This window comes from Monodon monoceros, unplaced genomic scaffold, assembly GCF_005190385.1.
Source record: "Monodon monoceros isolate NGI ecotype Baffin Bay Population unplaced genomic scaffold, NGI_Narwhal_1 Super_Scaffold_12, whole genome shotgun sequence".
NCBI lineage: Eukaryota > Metazoa > Chordata > Mammalia > Artiodactyla > Monodontidae > Monodon > Monodon monoceros.
The window spans coordinates 63,083,557-63,097,600 of record NW_021703768.1 but is presented as its reverse complement, the minus strand read 5'-3'; the positions used below and the strand labels follow the sequence as shown (position 1 = coordinate 63,097,600).

General features: G+C 42.1%; 1 protein-coding gene across 2 annotated transcripts in view; it reads right to left on the bottom strand.

Moving 5' to 3' along the window:
• The window catches only part of JMY (junction mediating and regulatory protein, p53 cofactor), a 68,898-nt gene extending 60,084 nt beyond the window's left edge, over positions 1 to 8,814 (bottom strand). For both annotated transcript variants that reach the window (XM_029218877.1, XM_029218878.1), the window contains exon 1: positions 7,560 to 8,814. In XM_029218877.1, coding sequence (XP_029074710.1) covers positions 7,560 to 8,600 — 1,041 coding nt within the window. In that variant the 5' untranslated portion in view covers positions 8,601 to 8,814. The remainder of the gene's footprint in view (positions 1 to 7,559) is intronic.
• Between the last annotated feature and the right edge of the window lie 5,230 nt (positions 8,815 to 14,044).

Below are 14,044 nucleotides of genomic sequence, written 5' to 3'. Positions count from 1 at the left end.
TTAAAAACTAGAGCCTCAGGACTTTCCTGGTCGCACAGTGGTTGAGAATCTGCCTGCCAATGCAGGGGACATGGGTTCGAGCCCTGGTCTGGGAAGATCCCACATGCCGCAGAGCAACCAAGACCGTGTGCCACAACTACTGACCCTGCGTGCTCAACTACTGAGCACATGTGCTGCAACTACTGAGGCCCACCCGCCTAGAGCCCGTGCTCCACAACGAGAAGCCACCAGAATGAGAAGTCCATAGAGGGCAACGAAGAGTAGCCCCTGCTCGCCGCAACGAGAGAAAGCCTGTGCACAGCAACGAAAACCCAACGCAGCCAAACAAAAAAATTAACAAATAAAAAAATAAAAAAAAAAAAAAAAAAAACTAGAGCCTCACATACGTCTCTACATATTGGTTGCCCCAGTTATTACCCTGTTAAGAGTCAGTAAAGACGGGACAGACTCAGATAGCAAGGTGAAGAGGAAGAATGGCTTTCAGAAATAATTTTAGTAATTAAACGGTTTTGTAAGTGTAACTTTAGCAAGTTATCAAAAAAATGATGGGAAAGCAGTTTTAACAATAAAGTCCATAGGGAAAAGCACACACACACGAAAAACCCTCAAGTAATGATAATGAACAAAGTGAGGACTAGAAAACGAATATAAAAAACAGGCAGAAACACCACTCCTGCCTGCTTCAGTGCCCTCGTGTACTCAAAAATGAATCAGAGCTTTTTCAAAGCCTGAAGAAACTTTAGCAACATTAGAAGTGCTATGTCTTAGACAGTCACCTTACTGCAGAGGGACCCAAACCTGGATACAAGCACATAAAACAAGTGGCTCAGGTCCCAACAGTTGCCACACTGTGTTTGTAAACTGCCCTGGATCCTTATGGAAAAGAAGACTGTAATTTCATTCTGCAAACATGAAATTAACGCCCACAGAGGGTAAGTGACAGCATAAGGTCAAGCAACTAGTATCACAACTAGGACAAAAACACAGATTTTCCTGAGCCATGTTCAATAAATTTTCTTTCCACTAAGCACTAATTAAGATAGTGCAGTGAGATATTTCTTAAAAAGTACCCTACCTCAACTAATTGTTAGCAGCAGGATGACTTGGTAACCAATTTTAATTAAAATTTTTTTCCTGAAGAAAATGATCATTCTTGTTTATCACTGTATTCTCCCTGTGCCTATATTACTTCATTGCACTAATAATATTTGTTGAATAAACTAAGCCCCAAGCCATCACCCTCACTGTAACCTTAGAAGTTACAATAAAGCCCCAAATCATTAAATGAACTTCATTTATCCTTAAGACCACTCTCTATAAAATGTCTAGCTCACAAGGCCTATTTTTATTTCATAGCCTATTATACAAAACCTTCCCTATAGTCTGAAAAAAGTCTATTATATGCAATTATAACTATATAAAATTTAAAATTCAAGGACAAGCATAAGGGCAATTCCCCACACTTAAGAAAACAACTCAAAAATTTCTAGCTTTTTGCTGAATGAATCCTTCTCTGCTCCTATGCAGTTTTAGTAACTTAACTCTGTGTTAAGGCTACTTGGTATTAACAGTCCCCTACAAGAAGCTTGAAAAGCCAAATGAACTTCACCACCTCTATCAAAAAACAAACAGCACCAAGAACTATTGTTCAGTCTTCACTGCCTATGTTTCTTACCCATACAACTTAATTTTTCTCCTATGACAACTAAGGAAACTGGGTAGATTCAGAGGGAGCAGATCCTGGCCTATTAATGAGTAGTAAAAAGAGCCACAGGGAAATTTCCCATTACAAAAATATAAGCACATATACATCTAACCATCAATGGAAAGCCACCCTGTGCTTTCAAGTACCACTTCCAACAATATTCTACAATCAATAAGAGGCCAAATAAAACAGCAATGGAGAACAGTGAGACTAAAGTTACGTTAAGATTTTGGGAATGAAGATTGCTAATTCAACCACAACAACTGTTATGTCTGACAAACCAAGCCTCCCACTCACCTTCTCCCTTCAACACACACACACACACACACACACACACGCGATAGTACTCACATTACAAAAGTATTTGTCCAAGTTGGTCTTGTTTTAGCAAGGAGGAAACATGTCTGTGAAGTATCTGGTGGGCCAGGAATCATGTGATGTTAAATGGCAAGCAGAGAAACCAGCACATAAATTATTTATCAGGAAAGCTGCCATCCTGCCACCAGCCTCCATGTTTCTGTTTTACAGAAACACTAACTGAGAAACATATATTCAACTTTTTTTCTACACCTACCTTTTTTTTTTCAGTAATATGACAAATGGCCAAAAGTTTATTGGGACATAGGATTGAAGAAAGAGATAAATATCTAAGTCATTATTTTAACAGTTTCCAGCTGTTACAATAACGTTGTTGTCTTTCATCACAACTGTTGTCTTTCATCACAACTTTCAAGAATCCCACAAAATTCATTTAGCTTCATTATTCCTTAACTTTTTTACAGTAAAAGAGCAGTCTGCACCATGTTTATGGAAATATCCAGGCAGAACAGCTCTGTCCTCTGCAACTAAGTACATTATGTCCTTCCAGAGACTGCTTCTACTATTTATACCTAATCATGGGTTGTGGCTCACTGACCCAAAGACCAGCATCCTAGGACTCCTAAACGACTGTCATTTCTCTAATGTATACACAGATCTTCCTTGACTTACACTGGGGTTACTGCCCGATAAACCCATCATAAGTTGAAAGTATTGTAAGTCAAAACTGCATCTAATACACCTAACCTACTGAACATTATAGCTTAGGCTAGCCTACCTTAAATATGCTCAGAACACTCACATTAGCCTACACTTGGGTAAAAATCATCTAACAAAAGCTTATTTTATAATAAAGTGTTAAATATCTCATGTAATTGATTGAATACTGTACTGAAAGTGAAAACAGAAAGGTTGTATGGGCACAGAACGGTTCTTTACCCTACTGACCCTGTGGCTGACTGGGAGCTGCAGCGTGCTGCCCAGTGTTACAAGAGTAAGGTACCCAGGAAAAGATCAAAATTTGAAATACGGTTCCTACTGAATGCGTATCACTTTCATATCATCTTAAAACTGAACCACCTTAAGTCGGGGACTGTCTGTAGTTGGGGCTTCAGCAGTGCTCTGGAGTTCTGTAGCTAATCTTAGTTTTCCAGGAAAATTAGTAAAGTCATAATTGGGAAGAGGGGTGATAAGTAAACAATCTTCATAGAGCTCCTTGCTCCTTCTCTTAAACAACTCAAGTCAGGAGTTGTTTATAGTCATTTTAAAATACAAAGGAAAACAGTGATTGGGCAGTCTTGTCTAACGTAAACCCATCCTCGCACCCTAGGCAACCTACTTCTAAAACACAACGTGTGGACTGTGCCCTACACTATGCCTATCATGATTAATTTGAAGTAAAACAAACAAGTTACCTTAATTTAAAAGTTCATTATTTACCTGACTAGATTTTAAATTACTGATGCCACCCTCCCATTCTCAGGAGCGGAGACTGACATCCTTTCTAATGTCATCAGGGAAACAAGGCATGTGTAGAAAAGGCCTATGTCTGGATTAGGACAAATCAAGTTTGAATCTCTGAGTTTAGTCACTTCTCAGCAGTTTAAAATTGGCCAAATCTCAACTTCTGCTTCAGTAAAATATGTATAAAACGCCACTTGTCTCAAAAGATAGAGTGGAGGATGAAAGGGGATAGGTAATGTGAAGCGCCCCAATACCTGAGTAGTGCCAATATTTACAGTGCCTTGAAGCAACACTTTCTGGAAGCCTCCTTTATAAGTGCCAAACACATTTTAGGTACTTTTTCATGTCTTAAGTCTTCGGAAATCCTTTAAGCATTTTCCCCATTTCTCTGTTTTAAAGAGGTTAAATAACTAAACAGGTCACAGAAGTGATGAGTACTAATTCAAGCCCAGGTTTTTCTGACTCCAAACAGAGTACGCTCTGTCTACTGTGTGCCTTACATGGCTACTTGTGAAAACACATGCTTCTCTCAGTGGTTTCAACTGGAAAAGTTAGAATTGAGCAGTTTTGTAAACATCATAAATTCCAAAGTGAACAATGATTTTTAGATTTTAATCAAGCCTACCATCATAGTTAAGGTTTACTATCTAAAGGACCACAACCATTTCAATAGTTGTCCTTATACTGAAACCATTATTTACAAAATCCACGTCATCAAAGGTAAACCATGGTATGGCTTGTAATATGATACTTAGCTTTAACCAACAACCAAGGCTACTGTTGAAACCATTCCAAGAGGCCTTGGTGGCACTTGATTCATTCAGGGATTTAGTGCTTGCTATATAAATAGCACTACTTACAGTAAATCCTTGTAAAAGTCCAAGACAAGCCTACCATGTAATAAATTTCACATTTCATTTGTACTCAAGATTAAAGCCCTAAGTAGTACACAATCTACAATTCTTATGTCATATAAAAATAATTTCATTAATATTGTATAAATTGTACCACCTCACAAACTAGTCAACTGACCAAATTTGTAAACCATTAATAAAAACTTCTGGCAGAAAACTTAAGGTTTAATTCTTCAATACTCCACAAGACAGATATAGGACTACTTCTTATAACCCCATATTAAATCATAAATATATTCCAAAAATTAAATTCCAATAGAGGTTATGTCCTAAGCTTACAAAGCAGATAATTTATAATTGCGGTTTTAAGGCTCTTTTTGAAGAACACCTTTAAGCCTTTCCCTCCAAAACTGTGACTATGCCTATGCATATACAGACACCTATGCATTCTACTTAAGGTACTCCATTAAAGTCCATCTATAGCTCCCCTCAATTTATAGGAAATTCACCAACCCCAGATAACAACTCCTTATTTAGGAAGTTATGTACAGTATTTACAGTTTTAAGAGATTTTTCTCCTAGTTTTTAAACAGTATGGTCCTTGAGGAATTTACATTTATCAGCTCAAAATTTTTATTTACTCACAACTTTACATTAAAATGACACTTCTAAATCTTTTAAATTCCTGCAACACTAAAAAACAACAACAACAAAAACTGGTGTCCTTTGTCCACTATTATTAAGAGTGCTCACAAGATGTGTGGCCCTGAACTAGGGGTGGCAAAGAAGAGAATTCCATGATACTGTCAAGGCTGGTGGCCTTGAGAAGTTTACAGTCTCGTTGTACAGTCTGTTCTATTAAAAAAAAAAACCCTCCTTCCACAATTTACTGACCATTTTGCACAAATAGGTGTGGCCTCTAAACTGAAACCTTTAAATGGATAGGAAAAGGAAGACTGTAGAAAAAAGAACCGGAAAACAGATTCAGAGAAATTAAAGGAAAAACATGACCAAAGGATCAAATTTTCCAGCAACACATACCTAAGAATATGTTTGATTTACCACATATACCTAGTTTTTAAAAACCTATAGCCAATTCCACAAGAATTGTGGAACTGGGAATTAAAAAAAAAAAAAAGATTTAGACATAATTACTAACTCAATAGAATTGATAAAATGACACAACTTATACAACGATTTTACCGAAAAAAATGGTACTGCGAACTATTAAGATAGCAAAAAATTTAAGCAGATGGGGAAGAAAAAAATATATGGCAGTTATGCCATACACTCCCACTGTCACACCCATGGCAGACATCACTAATTAATCATGCAATCCTTTCCCCCTACTGAGCTTAATTTCTTCCAAAATAACCTTCCAGTAGAAATCAGGGTGGGCATTATAACTGAACCTATTTGTTGTCCTTGATAGCTATTTTTAAAATACTGTTCAATTAAGCGAAGAACTAAAAATTTATGTATTTAATGTTCAATGAATTTATAACAGACTTCATTTAGAGTTTTTCCCAAAACAAAATACTCTTTAAAAGTTTAAATTTTCTCTGTTGAAGAGAATAAAACATTATGGTCAATATAACCTTAATTAGGAAAAATACTTTTTCAAAAAAGTACATGCGTTCTAGAAAACTGTAATAAACTATATTTTTCAGCAGCCTTCATTTTTGACCCAGTTTGAATGAAATAACCAGAAATAATTATTTTTTCTGAGTATCAGTAAAGTTAAAAGCAGACATACCTACATCGTGCAGGGATTAAAACATAGAAAGTTTTAAAAAAAAGGATAACATATACCTGTAAAATGAATAAGCGAAAAAAGCACTAACTTTGTTCTTGCAGTTTAAAAGAAATACCGGTCACTATTAAAACTCTAAAGAGAATGTGACCATTTTAAGATTTGTCACTTCCTTCCAGAAAGGATTTAAGGTAGAACACAGACTCCAGAAATGAGATGATAAAAAGGGAAATAAAAACAGATTCCTGGAACTACAGGATCATACTATGATGAGTGATGTTTAGCATAAAGTAAACTAACAGAAGTCAAAACCTGGATTCACTCTAAGTTTTAAGAGAGCACTGTGGGATAAGCGATAAAGTATTACTTCCTAAATCCTTAAGTCTAGCAAAGGCTTCATAATATTCTATGAAGAAACCAGAAGGCTCCAGCTTCCTAGCACTAATAGGATTCAAGTAGTACATAAACATAGGCAAGGCTGACAGATGACAACACAATGTCAGCAATATAAACACGATAAAAGGGGGCATTCCCCCACCCCAACTCCAACCTCAATTGATACTAATACTAAAAATAATAAATTGCTTTGACAACGAGAGTACCTCTTTAGTAGTTTTTTCAGAAGCTGTTAAGTACACATGACCTCAAATTATACATATCTTTTCCACATCGTAGAGCTCCCTGTGTATAACCATTCAGACCTTTTCCCATTGTTTCCTGTTATTTTAAAGATTCGTTTGAAAAAGTGTTCGCACTACTTTTACTTCTCAAGTCCAAAAGCATAATAAACATTCCTGCCCAGGGCCTTTTTTCTCCCTAAAACAAGAGTGAAACATGAGCTCTCCTTAAAGACTTGCTATTTTCCTAGAATGTGTATAAAACCTTTCAAAGTCCATTTGCATCCAATTGTCAGTAGGGGCTTTTTCATTTGGACAGGCCACTCATCTGGAGGAAAATGATTTGTAAATTTGCCTAAGTTGCCAAATCACATATGGAGACAAATAACTGACCGTTTTTGCTCCATAAGACAAACCATTTTGAATAAATGAACATGACGCCAGGCAAGTAAGGTTAATAATCTGGGTAATTATTGCTGGAAACAACTTCAGGGACAAAGAGAAATGCTCATTTAGCTTATACTTATGGGACAGCTTTCTGCTAAATGGCTTTAATCTTATTACCAGTACTTAGTAGCAAACAGAGCACTTTATAGAATCTATGTGATAAGTGGGAGGCAGAAATCTAAAGACTTATCAAAGTTCCTTCAGAGAGCAAACTAAGGAAAGCCACGGTTTTCCCCACTATTGAAAGGAATAAAGGGGGAGATAGGTCAGGAGCCATTCCTTTTCCCTTGTCTAGCTAGAAACACAAGCGCCCCAAATGCGCACAACCTAGACCAAGGCTCCAGCCTCCGGCAGTGAGGAGGAACCAAAAGCAATGAGTGGAGCCCAGACTACGTTCTTACCTCCTGGATGCGCTTCCTGGCCCGCTGAAGCACTTCTTCGTAGCCCTTCTGCCGCAGCTCGCTAAGGCTTTCGTAATACTCCTCCGGGTCATCGGTCTCGGTGAAGAGTACCTGGGAGAGGATCTTCCAGCCACAGGTGTCCAGGCCGTGACCCAGGTAAACCTGTAGCTGGTAACACAGCGTGTCTATCTCCTGCTCGGTCATCTCCGGGGCGCCCCCGAACAGCACCGTCCACATGCCCGAGGGCTCCTCGGGGAACACGGGCAGGCACGGCTCCAGCTGCGAGTTCACGGAGCACAGCTGCTGGTGCACCGCGCGCAGATCCTGGAAGGAGAAGAGCCCGGCCCAGCTGCACTCCTCGGCCGGGGACTCCAGCTCGGCGGCGGGCTGCGGCTGCTCAGCGTCCGAGAGCGCCAGCGCCGCCGGGTCCGCCTCGTCCTCCCTCACCATTTCCAGCACCTCGATCTCCTCGGTGACCGTCCCGCAGGCACTCACTACCCGCACCGACGACACCGGCGCCTCCTTGGGCGCCGGCGGGGCTGCCGCAGCGGCAGCCCCCGCCACATCCCTGCCTCCAGATGTCCTCCGGACCGGGCTGGAGTTGGCCCGCACTAGGCTCCGGAGAGGGCTCTCCGCCCCTTTGCCGGCCGAACTCCGCAGCAGTGGGTCCCCCCGAAGGCTGCACGCGCTCCGCGGAGAGCCTCCCTCCGCCCAGGCGGGGCGCCTCCGGGACCCGGGGCTCCTGCCCAGAGTCGCGGAGGCAGTGGCCTCGGGGCGACCCTTGCCCGCCGGGCTGCCCGGCCCCCGGGTCCCGTCGGACGCGGGTGCGCCAGGCTCAGCGCCCCCTCGCGCCCCCGCCTGCTCCCGGGTGCCGCTCCTCTGCCTCTGGGCCGTCCGGTTGTGGCAGGTTATGGCAAACTTGCCCTCAATCTCGTTCCAGGCTACGATGAAGACGAACTTGTGCTTCTCGCGCTCGTCGAACACATGGGGCCGCACGGCCACCCAGTCCGACTCGAGCGTCTCCTCGAGTGCGAACGACATGGTGGCTCCGGCGCCAGGCCGCGGGGAAGGCGCCGCCGGCCCTGCCCGCCCGAGGACTCACCGGCTGACTGCACCGCGCCCCCAGCTCACCCTCGCCGGGAGCCTTCAGCCATCTTAGCGCGCCGGCCGGCTCTCCCCGCTCGCTCGCCAGTCTCTTCGCACTCGCACCCACCGCGCTCCTTTGTGGTTCGGCTCGCGGGAAAGACAATACGCGTCGCAGGAGCAGGTAGTTCACATGGTCACGTGCGGCCGGATCTGTTTACAAGCCCTGCGCTGCGGCAGCGCCTCGCGCCCGCCCGGGCCGCCCCCCGAGCGAGGCCGCGGTGCTGCGTCTGCGGCGCTCCGGAGGTGAGACGCGGGTTGCCTAGCGCCGCGCAGGCGGATAGGTGGTCGGGACCGGGGGCTTGTGAGCCTCCGCCGCTCGCCCGGGCCGATCTCCCCGCCCCTCCTCTTCTTCCCGACCCACTGAAGCCGGCGTGACGGAGGGACGCGTCTCCTAAACTCTGCGCCTCAGTATCGCCACAATGTTGCCATTCGGCTGCTGACGTCGCGGCTCCACGAGGGACGTAAACACGGGCACGTGCCGCACGCTGGTGACGCGGCGGCGGAGGCGCGCACACCCCGCTCGCGCGCGTCGGCCCCGCCTCTCTGCGTCTCCCGCCCCCGCCCGCTCGCGGCCGCGCGCCTGAGTCTTCTCTTCTTCCGACTCAGCCTCCTACTCCGGCGCTCTGGAGCTGGTGATCCGCATGCAGGCAGAGAGGCAGGTGTACCCTGCGGGACAGGTGGCCTCCGAACCCAGGAAAAGAGGAACGAATGTGGAGGAGCTGAGAATTTTTGAACTCCAGTCATTCAAAGGGACTCTCAGGTGTAGATTTTCCTCCATTCACCCAGAGGGGTAACTCCTATATTCAGAAAGTAGTCCGTAACGTTATGTGAACTATGTGCTAAACTTTATTGGGATCCCCTAGACTATTGGGTTCTCTCCTAGCACCCTTGCGATACAGTTTAAGATATGAAAGGAAGGTGTCTGAAGACAACCCAGTAGAACTCCAAAACAAAATAAAATTAAATGAAAATTCAGTCATGTCCCAATAGTATGAATGTCTACATCTCAGTTCATCAGTGTTTTATTGCTTCAGGATTCATCATTGTGTGCTGTTCTGTGAACCTCGTTGTGAGATCACTGACTTGAGCCTTTTGAAATAGTATTCAATTATAAGTTACCAGAATGCACATACCAAAAAAAAAATCATGTAGATCTGAAGAATTCTGTTCATACTGAACTATAATGAAACACATTCTTAAAATTGCCTAGTGGATCTTATAATCTAGTTTATATTATTGGCATTCTTTTTTTCCTGCTAGTATCCAATTCATATTGCAGGTATTCTGCATTCACAGTAAAGTACAATGGGAATTGTTACTTTTATCCATATTTCTAAAATATATGCAAGACCATTTGGATTAACCTGGCATTGTTAGCCATACTTACTTCAGTATTGTCCTGACATCTGAATAAACAGCCAAAAGCTTTATTTCTGTCACTCAGCTGGACATTTTAGACCTGTAGATCTGCTCTGACCAAAAAAAAAAAAAAAATGGGGGCACTTTGGGCAGGGCAGGATGAGCAAAAAGGGAAAAGGACTTGTTTTTAAACCTTTTTACAGTTCTTTATGTGAACTGTAAATTTTCAAAGCTTGTAACTGAACTTGTGGCAACTCTCAAATGCAAATCAGAAATAACACCTTTTGAAAGGCAGGAAGAAAGAGAGAAAAGCCATTGCAAATCTTTATCACCAGCTAAGCAAACCATAGCACATTATAGAAAAATTTCCTCTTTTCTGTGGAAAAGTTACTACTAACAGTTTTTCTGTTAAAAAGTGATGAGATAATTATAGCTCTCTTCTTATAATACATTATAGATAAGTATAAATGCTAAGAATGAATGCCAAAAGAATATGTTTATGGGGAGTATTTTTATTTACATGTATATTAAAATTGCAATATTTATCCACAACATTATGTCTTATCACAATAGTGCTAGAGAAAAATTGTTTGTGGTCACACAGGTGTTAAGTATTTTCGCCCAGTACTCTGGCAACTGTGTTTTGTCAAAAAAGTTGTTTCAATGTTTCTGGTCTCCTCTATTCTCCTCTATCTTAGTAACTGTTATCCTAGAAATAATAATAAAAAAAACCCTGAAATTCCCATGGCAGGTGACTGTAGTACTTTACAATTCTTTATTTAGGGCTATATCTGATTGTCAAGCAAGATCTCTGAGTGTATAAATACTCCCTGGGAATAAGTAAAGCTACAGAAATCTACATTTTGACCTTGTTCCATAACCCCAGGAGCCTGGGTTGTGATTCTCCCACTGGGACTTGCTAAAAACTTCACACCATATCTTTTACTACTACTGCCATCTCGAATACCATAGGGTGTGCTGGGATTTTTGTTCTAAGCGGCAGGGTTGCTTGTTCTGCAGTGAGGACCTACTGCAGAGCCATGCTCTCCTTAGAGCCATACTCAAAGCTGGCATCTTCCACATTGCCTGATATATGAGCTGGAGCAGTTTTCCTAGGTGTGGAATGTGTTGCATCCAAAGCCCAAGGAGGCTTAACAGTCATTGAGCTTCCTTCATTCTGGTAGTGGCTGCATCATGCACCAATCTGTCCTTTACTTTGAAGGGAATGTCCTGACATACACCTGACCATAGGATGTGCAGAAACTTTACAGAGTTGACAGGTGCCTGAATTTTTGTAGAGTTTGTCTCCCTCCCTCTGGAGTGCATATGTCTCCAGCATGCCAGCACCCTCTTACTCATCCTGCCAGATCAACATGATGTCATCAGTGTAATGTATCAATATGATATTCTGTGATATGTCCAGGTGGTCCAGATGTCTTCAGGCTAAATTATGGCAGATGGCGGGAGAGTTAACATGGCCCTGGAGCAAAGTGTTTCTGATCTTCTTTCCTGATTGGGATAGAAAAGTACACATTCGCCAAATCAATGGCTGCATATTGAGTACCAGAGACCATATTATCTGCTGTAGCAAAGAAACCACATCTGGCTGGGCAGCTGTGATCAGGACTATTTCTGGTTGAGCAAGTCTTTAGAATCCATCTGGATTCTGCAAGGACCAGACCAGCATATTAAACAGAGCTATTCTAGGGACAACCATGCCTACATCTTTAAGAGTGGCATTAATCTCTGCTATCCCTCTCCAGGGATTCACTCTCTTGGTGGGAGGTAGGCAGTTTCAGATGCTTCCACTCGAACTTCCCTGCTATGATAGCTCTCATCAACAGACTCAATGTATGGGTTACTCCAACTGCCACATATGTCAATCCCAATATATATTTGGGGACCAGGGAAATGAGTACCAGGTGACTTCACAGACCTGGTGGACCCAGACTTTGGTCAAGACTCCACTTATTACCTGGTCCACAGAGCCCACGATTAAGTCTCTGGTTGTCAACTTAGACCCTGTCCTCAGTAGTCCTTGAAATGTCTGAGAATTTCCCTTTCCCCAGTGAACAGTCACTCAAGTATACAGCCTAGATCCCTTTGGGGAAGCACTGGGGAAATCATTATGTATTGCAGAGTTCTTTGCACTGGAACTCAGTCATCTCTTCAGTCAATGGTACCAGGTCTGAAAACTGAAAACTGGGCAAGAGACTACTTTGAGTACTTCCCTCAACCTCCGGCTCGTCCATTCTGGCTCTGTTTTGACTATGTATATTAAGCAGTGTCTATTGGCTGCTCGGCTATTTTGCCCCTCGGGATGCTGTGGTTTATTAACCACCCCATAACTGTGGACATTGTGACCCTCTGACTTCTGATGGTGAAATGCTATCAACGGCCTCTATTGCTCCAGGGCCTTCTCATCCCCATTGCTATCAATGAGCCAAATTCTGTGACTACTTCTCCTGCCTTTAACCCTGGCCTACAAAGGAGAGCCACAATGAACTTCATGGGGATGCTGGGGCCCCTCTCACCAACACATTTCTATCAAACACCCTTGGTGAATGGCATATTCTTCGGACCTTCCTGGGAAACATATTTGTTCTGGCCTCATGTAACATACCCATTCCAGCATTCCCACTTCCCTGAGTCTTTTATTCCCTTCCTCTTTTGTATACCATGGCAATTCAAGCATTTCAGTTCAGGCTCTGGGAGGCTCATTGCTTTTTCCAGGTTTCTAGGAGTCACCCTCATGGCAAGTTTTCAACATCCACTAGGGTCTTAGCTTGGACGTTAAATTCTCTTGTCCTGAGAGAGTGACCTTCAAGTCTATAAACAATGTTAGTTACCCACAGCTTTTGCATTATCAGTCTTAGGATGACAGCCCAATCTCATAACAACCCTCCACTTCCATTATCCTTATATATTATCGTTACCCTTACATTTCAAACGCCTAAATCTTCGCACCAGCCACTGGTACATGTCCAGTGGTATGTTGTCCCAACTCACCTCCAGTGAAAATTTTAGAAAGAGGACTCTCACCTTTTGCCAGAGTTTCTCAGTGGCAAAAAGAAAGAAAAGCAACTGAGGGGAGCTGAGAAGGTGAACAAAATTTACATCTGATACAAATCTGCTTTCAATGTTTGACAGTACCTAAGAGTAGCATGCTTCATTAAGGACTTCAATATTTCTTTCAAGCTTAAAAAAACTTTCTTAGGTATTATTACAAAAGCAACCCATGTTCATTGTAGACAAATTTAAAACTGCAGATAAACCAAAACAAGAAACTTTAAATACTACCTAGAGATACCACTTTTAAAACCTTGGCATGGATATTTTTATACTTTTTTTCTATACTTATTTACAAAAGCAAGATCCCACTACAAATACTACTTTGTAAACTATCTTTTTCATGTAATAATGTCTCCTGAAATTTTTAATAAGTAAACATCTTTGATACTGTTTTTAAAAGAATTCCATTGTGCAGGAAGCTCCTCACTCAGTCCTGAACAGATTTTTCCTCCAATTGCAGCCTGAAGTCTCATATTCATCTTCCTGCCCCTATGGAGTTGCACCACCAAATGTGTCAGAGGAGAGACACACCCTTATTCTGCAATTGTTTAATATACTCTACAATGTCTAATATCCTTTAAGACATCCATCCATTTATCTGTAATTTCAAAAATCTGGACATAAGATGAGCATATACTTATGCTTAGTATTTAATGGTAATTTAAATGTAAGTACAATAAAAAGTGAAAACCAGAAAAAAAAAAGAATTCCATTGTGTATATTTACATAATAATGTATGTTATCAATCCCTTCAGAACCAGATTTAAGTTGTCATCCCTCACATCCTTGAGCTAAATCCTAATCCTATATCTTTATATCCTAAATCTTTGAGCACCTACTGAATTGTTTCTCTTTTGTTCTCAATGTCCCATCTAGGGAATCCTTTGAAACCCATACCCTTAACCACA